The sequence below is a fragment of the Miscanthus floridulus genome, chromosome 4, assembly GCF_019320115.1.
Source record: "Miscanthus floridulus cultivar M001 chromosome 4, ASM1932011v1, whole genome shotgun sequence".
Classification (NCBI taxonomy): domain Eukaryota; kingdom Viridiplantae; phylum Streptophyta; class Magnoliopsida; order Poales; family Poaceae; genus Miscanthus; species Miscanthus floridulus.
The window spans coordinates 107,116,958-107,126,324 of record NC_089583.1 but is presented as its reverse complement, the minus strand read 5'-3'; the positions used below and the strand labels follow the sequence as shown (position 1 = coordinate 107,126,324).

The 9,367-nt window shown below is 53.2% G+C and overlaps 3 protein-coding genes across 3 annotated transcripts; 1 reads left to right on the top strand and 2 right to left on the bottom strand.

Moving 5' to 3' along the window:
• Positions 1-1,592: 1,592 nt before the first annotated feature.
• LOC136549039 (uncharacterized) lies at positions 1,593-3,428 on the bottom strand. The gene is made up of 3 exons (XM_066540354.1): positions 2,558-3,428; positions 1,995-2,356; positions 1,593-1,901 (listed from the first exon to the last, which is right to left on the bottom strand). The coding sequence occupies exons 1-3, from the start codon at positions 3,426-3,428 to the stop codon at positions 1,593-1,595; spliced, it is 1,542 nt and encodes a 513-aa protein (XP_066396451.1).
• Positions 3,429-5,164: 1,736 nt separating this feature from the next.
• Positions 5,165-7,099, top strand: LOC136549038 (probable mixed-linked glucan synthase 3). The gene is made up of 2 exons (XM_066540353.1): positions 5,165-5,362; positions 5,507-7,099. The coding sequence occupies exons 1-2, from the start codon at positions 5,165-5,167 to the stop codon at positions 7,097-7,099; spliced, it is 1,791 nt and encodes a 596-aa protein (XP_066396450.1).
• Positions 7,100-8,011: 912 nt separating this feature from the next.
• On the bottom strand, positions 8,012-8,902 carry LOC136549037 (zinc finger BED domain-containing protein RICESLEEPER 3-like). Its single transcript, XM_066540351.1, has one exon. The coding sequence runs from the start codon at positions 8,900-8,902 to the stop codon at positions 8,012-8,014; it is 891 nt and encodes a 296-aa protein (XP_066396448.1).
• Positions 8,903-9,367: the final 465 nt, after the last annotated feature.

Sequence of the window (9,367 nt, the reverse complement as noted above, 5' to 3'; positions counted from 1 at the left end):
AAGTCCACCCACTGCACTAGCACGTGCCACGCACCGCGGTGAAGGCTGGCGCGCAGCACGCGTGCTGGCTGCAGAAGAGGACGACCATGGCGAAGCGGTGGCAGTGCCGGGACTGTTCATGGGGGCGGACCACGGAGTGGCTTGAGCACACCAACGTGAAATACATCATGAATGCGAGCACCGTCCGGCAGCTGTAGACGATACGCCACCGTTCCAATGCGCTCGAGCACCTTGAAAGGGCCTGCATACTTGGGGCCAAGCTTGCCACGGCGACCCGGCACTAGGGACTAGGTAGGGCGGTGGAGAAGACGAAGCCACACCCAGTCCCCAACCGAGAACTCCAGCACGCGGTGTTTGTTGTCGTAGTGGCGGCGCGCGTACTCCTGTGCCTGAAGAAGCCGAGCACGCACCTCAGCTAAGAACTCGTCCCGGTTGGCGAGCAAGGCGTCCACAACGTCAGTCTGCGCCTGACCAGGCGCATAGGGCAGGAGCTCCGGTGGTGGACGGCCGTAGACCACCGTGAACGACGACGTCCGGAGCGCGGTGTGGTAGGTGGTGTTGTAGCAAAACTCCGCCCACGGTAGCCAGTCGAGCCAGTCGCGCGGCCGATCGCCCGTGAGGCAGCAGAGGTACATTGCGATGGTCTTGTTCACCGCCTCGGACTGACCGTCCGTCTGTGGGTGGAAAGCCGTGCTCATGCGGAGTTGTACCCCAGCCTGTCGAAACAGATCGCGCCAGACGTTGCCGGTGAAGACGGGATCACGGTCGCTAACGATGGAGTCGGGGAAACCGTGCAGCCGCACTATGTCATGGAAGAACGCGCGCGCGACGGAGGATGCCGTGTACGGGTGGCCCAGTGGAATGAAGTGGGCGTACTTCGAGAATCTGTCGACGACGGTGAGGATGACGCTCTTGCCATGGACCCTCGGAAGCGCCTCGACGAAGTCCATGGCAATGTCCGCCCATACCCGGGACGGAACCGGCAGGGGCTGTAGCAGGCCCGCAGGGTGCAGCGCCTCCGTCTTGTTACGCTGGCATGTTGTGCAGGTGAGGACGAAGTCCCGGACCACACGGCGGTCATGCTCGACGAAGAACTCGGTGCGGAGGCGCTGGAGCGTCTTCTGTATGCCCTCATGTGCCGCCGTATGAGCCAGCTGGAGGACGTCGTCGAGGACGGCAGACGAGGTGGACACGAACACGTGGCCTTTGAAGAGGATGAGGCCGTCCTGCACCCGCCACTCGGCGCCGTGCGCACCAGCCGCGACGGCGTCCCTGTGGGAACGTAGCTCGTCCGATGAGCTGATCTCCCGGCGTAGGTCCTCGAACAGCTGGAACGTGGGTACCGAGATGGAGGTCAACGCCGGCGCCGCGGCCGGAAGTGCGGACAGCAGAGGGTCATCCCCGTCCCAGCGTGAAAGAGCATCAGCCACGGTGTTGAGGCTGCCAGACTTGTACTCCACCCTGAAATCATACCCAAAGTGTTTGGTAATCCAATGGTGTTGGGGTATTGTAGACAAGCGCTGATCGAGCATGAACTTCAGCGCGTAGTGGTCCATGCGAACGACGAAGGCACGACCCCAAAGGTACGGCCTCTAGTGTCGGACAGCCTGCACTAGGCCGATGAGCTCCTGCTCGTACACCGCGACCTTGAGATGGCGCGCAGCGAACGGTCTGCTGAAGAACGCTACTGGCCCATCGCCTTGATGTAGAACTGCACCGAAGCCCGAGCCCGACACGTCGCAGTCGACGGTGAACCCCTTGGTGAAATCCGGCAGGTGCAGCACAGGAGCCGTAGAGAGCGCCTTTTTCAGGCCGTCAAACGCCGCTGTTGCGGCCTCTGTCCACCGGAAACCATCCTTCCGCAGGAGTTGGGTCAGTGGCGCTGCGATGGTGCCGTACTCCTTGATGAAGCGCCGGTAATATCCGGCTAAGCCGAGAAAGCCCCGCAGACCCCTGGCCGAGCACGGTCACGGCCAGGATTGGACAGCGCCTACCTTGGTCTCGTCCATGGCGATGCCCTCCTGCGAAATCACATGGCCCAAGTAGTGGACCGAAGATGAGGCGAAGGCGCACTTGGAGCGTTTGATGTGCAGCCGGTGCGTGCGAAGAGTGTCGAGGATGGCGTGCAGGTGCTGTAGGTGCTCGGTCCACGTGGCGCTGTAGATGAGGATGTCGTCGAAGAACACCAAAACGCAGCGGCGAAGGAATGCCCGGAGGGTGAAGTTCATGAGAGCTTGGAACGTGGACGGCGCGTTGGACAGGCCGAAGGGCATGACCAGGAACTCGAAGTGGGCATGGTGAGTGCGGAACGCCGTCTTGGCGACGTCCTCGGGGTGAACCCGCACTTGGTGATACCCTGAGCGAAGATCGAGCTTTGTGAAAAATTTGGCGCCATGGAGCTCATCCAGCAGCTCCTCAACAACCGGAATCGGAAACTTGTCTTTGACTGTTGCGGCGTTCAGAGCGCGGTAGTCGACACAAAACCGCCATGAGCCGTCCTATTTCTTGACAAGCAGCACCGGTGCCGAGAACGGTGATGTGCTAGGCCGTATGATACCTTGCTGGAGCATCTCTTCACATTGCTTCTCTAGCTCATCTTTCTGAAGTTGGGGGTACCGGTAAGGGCGCACCGCGATGGGTTCCGTAGCCGGCTTCAGATGGATACGGTGGTCACACGGGCGGGCTGGTGGTAGCCCCACCAGCATGGCGAAGACATCGGCGTAGGAGTCCAGCAGGCGCTCAAGCAGGGCCCGTTCCGTGACCTTGGCTGTGAAGATGTGACGAGCTTGGAGGCGGCCAGTTGGAGGAATATCGGTGCGTGTGGACCCGATCCCCTTCCAAAGCACCCCGCGACCATTGTGATTGAACGCCATGCAAAGGTCGTTGAAGTCCCACAGGATGGGCCCGAGGGTGCGCAGCCAGGTGGTACCGAGGATCATGTCATAGCAGTCGAGGCCGATGGAGTAGCAGTCGATAGTGAAGAACTCGTCGCCGATCTGGATTGCGACATCCCGCGCGAGACCACTACAGGGCATGCGGTCGCCGTTGGCCACCGTGACGTGAGCGCCCCTGCTATCGTGGAACCGAAGGCCGACACGGTGGCCGGTTGGCAAGTTGATGAAATTATGCGTCGAGCTAGAGTCGATCAAAGCCGTGAACTCCTGGTCACCCATGTGGACACGGATCTGCATGGTGTCCTCCATGCGGATGCCCGTGATGGCCGAGAGGGAGATCAGGGGTGCATCAGGGTCGAACCCGTGCGGTGCCTCGCCTACAGCGACTGCCCCTGCTGGTGTGACGTCGTCTTCGTCTGGTTCCTCAACGATGTAATCCTCTGCCTCGAGGTAGAAGAGCCGCGCGCATTTGTGGCCTCGGACATAGGCCTCGTCACAGTTGTAACAAAGGCCTTGCTTGCGACGCGCTGCCATCTCGTTCGGGGACAGCCGCTTGAAGGAGCGTAGGGGCGCCGTCGTTGAAGACGCAGCCGAGGGCGATGCGCCCTGGAGGGAAGCTGGCGCTGGCAGGGTGGCCTGGAGCCCAGGGACGCATCGTGGCGGCCGTGGGGGTGGTGTCGGAAGAGCGAGGGGGTTGGTCGCATTCCGGCGTTCGTAGGCACGCGCCAGCCGCACGGCCCGCTGGAGGTCATGTGGCTTGTGAAGCTCGACGTCGACACGGAGGGCCTCAGGCAGTCCCCCGGTAAAGAGTTGGGCCTGCTGGAGTGGAGCGAGGCAACCCGCGTGTGCGAGCCGCGCCTAGAATAGCTCCAGGTAAGCCTCGACGGTGGAGGGGAACGGCAATCGGGCCAAGTCCGCCAAGTGATTCGTGCTGATCGGTGGTCCAAATCGCTGGTGATAGAGACGCTTGAACTCATCCCACGCAGGCTTGCCAGCGTCGCGCTCCAGGGTGATGTACCACTGTTGAGCCGTGCCACTCAAGTGGTAGGAAGCGAGCTAGACACGATCTGCGTCCGGGGTCTGCTGGGCGCGGAAGAATTGCTCGCACTTGTTGAGCCACCCGAGCGGGTCTACCTTGCCGTCAAAGGTGGGAATGGAGAGTTTGTGGTAGCGTGGCACGGCATGGCCCTGAGGTCCTTGTGGAACATGAAGGTGCGGTGGCGCACAATGCATGGTGGCAGTCAGCAAGGTTGTGGTTTGGGGTGTGTAACAGCCGCCGTGGAGGATGGTGGACATAGATGGCACTAGGGATGGCGACAGGGGAAAGGATATCTGGGTGATGGGAACCCCCACCGATGGCTGTGGATGCAGGGAGCCGGGCACCGGTAGGTGGGCGGGCTGGGCCGGTGGTGCAGATGCCGTGGATGATACCGGGGGCACCTCCAAAGGGATTGGCACAGAGGCCGGCAGCGAAGGGATGCCGCCATAGCCGGGCAGCCCGTACTGGACCGGCAATGATACTGGCGGCGAGCGGTGCTCGAGTGCCGCCATGCGCAGCGACAGGTCGCCCAGCTGGTGCTGGATCTGGTAGATGGCCACCGTGAGGGTGTTGAACGCCTCGGCGGGGGACGTTGGCGGCGTGTACAACTGCTGAGCCGCCGAAGTGGTCATGATGGCATCGGTGGCGGCGGGTGTGACTGGATTGACGATGATGGCGGAAGCAGATGGGTTTATGGGGGCGGCGGGGTCGGCGGTGGTGGGCGCAGCGGGGGCCGAAGACGCCATGGTCTCTGATACCAGGTTGTCACGGCTTCGCAGGGAATAGGAGTGAGTGGTGGCTGGCCGTGGAATGAACCCTCGGCGAGGAACTGGCGGCGCCGTGACCGACGCCTGTTCCCTGGATGACAAGAGGATGATGATGAACAGTACTCTCGGCTGGGCACCCAAGGGAGACGGTGAGTCTCAATCCCAGGTTAATCCCTTCATTCATCGAATGGTTTGCCATATAGGCTGATACAAGCATGCCACTAATTTAGGGATAACAACTAAACATGCATAACCAACTAACATGCAGCTAACAAACTCCCCACAAATTATTCCTGTGATCTAACAAACTAACTGACTCAATTAACCACTTGCGACTCAGCCATCAACCGGGCCGGCTCCACCACCTGGTGCCGGCGACTTAGCCACTGCTGAGACGCCTCTTGCGTTCATAGGTCCGGCCGACCATAACACAGGAGTTCTTGAATGATTATAGGAGGGTGCAAATGGAGTATGATGAGTTCAAGGTGCGCTTGGACAACCTCCCTGATAGCATCCGCAAGAGATCTAATGTTTACAATAGCATGAGAGCTGCAGAAGGAGATCAAAAGGCAACTTGGATGGCAAATGGGACGCAGTGGCCAGGCACATGGATTGATCCAACAGAAAACCATAGAAAAGGGCACCATGCTCCAATTGCCAAGGTACTAAAGTTCAGATTAGTTGTTGAAATTCTGAAAATGAGACCGTCACTGACTTCTTACAGAACTTTAGTTCAGCAATATTTAATTTTTGTGCTGCTTGTTACAGCAATGTCACCACTGATGGTTTTGTTCCTTCTTTAACAGGTTGTGCTGGATCATCCAAGCCGTGGACAGCATCATGGTTCACAACCCACTACTGAAAGCAATCTCAACATTGGCACCACTGATGAGCGCCTCCCAATGCTTGTTTATGTCTCTCGTGAGAAGAACACAAGTTATGACCACAACAAGAAGGCAGGTGCCCTGAATGCACAACTGCGGGCCTCTGCTCTCCTCTCTAATGCACAACTCGTCATCAACTTTGACTGCGACCACTACATCAACAATTCTCAAGCCCTAAGCTCGGCTGTGTGCTTCATGCTAGATCAACGAGATGGTGATAACACTGCTTTTGTTCAGTTCCCACAGCGCTTCGACAATGTTGACCCCACGGACCGCTACGGTAACCACAATCGTGTCTTCTTTGATGGGACCATGTTTGCCCTTAACGGTTTGCAAGGACCCTCATACCTCGGCACTGGTTGCATGTTCCGTCGCTTAGCACTCTATGGTATTGACCCACCCCACTGTAGAGCAGAAAACATCACAGCCGAAGCTAGCAGGCTTGGTAACTCCACAATCTTCCTAGATTCAGTGTCGAAAGCCCTAAAAAATGACAGGTCAATCACACCACCACCAATTGATGACACATTCCTTGCTGAATTAGAGAGGGTTGTGACATGTTCTTATGACAAAGGTACTGACTGGGGCAGGGGTGTAGGGTACATCTATGACATAGCCACTGAAGATATAGTAACTGGATTTCGCATCCACGGGCAGGGGTGGCGCTCTATGTATTGCACAATGGAGCATGACGCGTTCTGTGGCGTTGCACCAATCAACCTAACTGAACGCCTCCATCAAATTGTGCGATGGTCAGGTGGGTCTTTAGAGATGTTCTTCTCCCACAACAACCCATTCATAGGTAGTCACCGGATTCAACCCCTTCAGTGTGTCTCCTACCTCAACATGACAGTCTACCCAGTCACATCAGTCTTCATCCTGATCTATGCTCTAAGCCCGGTGATGTGGCTTATCCCTGATGAAGTATACATCCAGAGACCATTCACTAGGTATGTCGTGTACCTTCTCGTAATCATAGTGATGATTCACATGATTGGCTGGCTTGAGATAAAGTGGGCGGGGGTCACATGGCTGGACTATTGGCGCAATGAGCAGTTCTTTATGATCGGCTCAACAAGTGCATATCCAATGGCAGTGCTGCACATGGCAGTGAACCTCCTCACAAAGAAGGGCATACACTTCAGGGTCACTTCCAAGCAAACAGCCGCAGATGACAATGACAAGTTTGCTGACTTGTATGATTTTAGATGGGTGCCAATGCTCATCCCAACAATGGCAGTTCTGATCTGCAATGTTGGTGCCATTGGTGTAGCCCTGGGCAAAACAGTGGTATACATTGGAACATGGACAGCGGCAAAGAAGATGCATGCAGCATTGGGTCTGTTGTTCAACATATGGATCATGTTTCTCCTCTACCCATTTGCACTAGCGATCATGGGGCGGTGGGCGAAGAGGCCAATCATCCTTGTAGTCTTGCTGCCGGTTGTCTTTGCACTTGTTGCGCTGTTGTATGTAGGTGTCCATATCTTACTTGCTGGTGTAATTCCATTCTAGGTGGTATAGAAAACATTGTAATTTCTTGTGTAGTTACCAAGGAACCAATTATGTTCCTTTGTATCAAATAAACGTTGTATTCATACATCGTAATAATACAGATTAATCCTAACTAAATTCAGACCATTTGGATTTTGGCCCCATACAACCCATTTCGGCTTTGCAACATCTACATGGTAAAAGTACAATTTCGGTATTGATGTTTAGGGTTATTGACGTTAGGCTTTAATTTCCCTACCACCAATGACTTCTGATATGATTGGAAATGCATAATATCTTACTGGTCCTAATTCATCCCTACTAGCATTCAGCTTTTAACAACACACTTTTATTCACAGCCCACCTAAAATAAGCTCTGTATATCCCTGGTAATGTCAAGGATGCATGGTACTATAGTTTTCCAAATGTGCTGGCACGGCACTACACGGCACTAGCCCGCCCCGGCACGGCATGCCTGGGCACGGCTGATGAACCGTGCCGTGCCGTGTCGTGCCACCGTGCCCGACTCCAGGCCCAGGCACGGCACTATCATTCCTAGAGCGTGCCGTGTCGTGCCATGCCGACTCCAAGCTCAACGTGCCCGTGCCGGCCCAGGCACTAAACTGGCAAAACTCCTCAATGAACTCAGCACAACAATTCAAAGAGATCTAAAATGACTAAGTTCACAAAAGATCAAAAACATATCAGAACACAGCACAGCAAAGAACATAAACTTTTGAAACTAAAACTAATTTAAGTAGGAGCTGTGTAATGACTGCCTCATTAAAAACCTGTTTAGGTAAAACTAATCCTTGTGAGAAACCCTAAATAGGAAAAGAGTACAGCCAGCACCTAGATTAATTGTTCATTACATCCATCACCACAAGTCCAAGTCTCAGTTATTACAGAACCATTACATAAATGGGAAGTGAACTAGTCGACATCAAGATAAAGACCAGCAAAGGCCTCTTCCAGCTCCTTGTCCTCCACCATGTGCTGCAGTCTTGTCTCAGCATTCTCCCAATCCTTGATGTAGGTAAGCGCCTCTACAGTTTCAGGGTTCAGCCTCCGCCGCCGCTCCTCGATGATCCTGCCAGTTAAGCTAAAAGTAGACTCTGAAGAAATGGTTGACACAGGCACTGTCAAAATGTCTTTAGCAAGAACAGAAAGTACTGAATAAGTAAGCTTGTGCTCATGCCACCACTGCATGATGTCAAACTCATCATCCAACTGGCTTACTGTGTCATAGTCCAAGTAAGATGCAAGTTCACTAGAGTTAGAACTAGTAGTTGCTGAAGTGACAGAAACACTCCTAGAATGATCAAAACTAGAAGGGAGGGAAGAACAGCCAGCTCCAACATCCAACTCCTCATCATCATAAATTTCAGCCCAAACTGTTCTTTTCTTACCAGACAGGGATGGAGGAACAACCCTTTTCAGCCTATTAGAGCCATACATTACATCATACCTGTTATACATTTTAAACAAAAGAGCTCTGGTGTCCAGCAACTTATTAGTGTAGTCAATATTAAAAAGAGAATGTAACTTCCTAAGCATTTTGGTAAATCCCTTAATTTTAGCTCTTGGATCCAATATGAATGCAATAGAATAAAGATCAGGTATGTTCTTCCAGTACTTATTGTATTTGTCAATCATAGGTTGGATAACAGATCTTAGATGTTCATCATGTTGATACCTATGTAGGTGTATAGCAATCTTAACAAGATGATGAATCATAAGTGGAGAAGTAGGATAGTAAACACCAGACAAATCAACAGTTGAGTCATAGAACAGTTCAAGAAATTCCAAGATTTTATTTGCCATAGCCTAGTGATCATCAGTCAAAAGGAAACCACTATCTGAACCTCTAGGGTAATTGGCCTCAATGAAAGTACTGAAAGTACTCTTGTGAGGCAGCAAGTGCTTAAGCATTAGGTAGGTAGAGTTTCATCTAACATCCATGTCTAATCCAAACTTTCTAGGTCTAACACCACTACCAATGCAATAACTCTTGTATGCAGCAATTCTTTGATTAGAGGAGTTCATAAAAGAGATTGTTGTTCTAAAATCCTCAATGAGAGGATTCACAGCAGCCAGTGCTTCTTTCACAATCAGGTTAATAATATGACAAGCACATCGTTGATGCAAAAACAGATCAGAACCCAAATATTCTTTAAGTATAATTTTCAGTTTATCCATAGCATTTTTATTTGCAGATGCATTATCCAAAGTTACAGAAAAAACCTTGTTAAGTATACCATACTCAGCAAGGACAGATGCAACACGCTC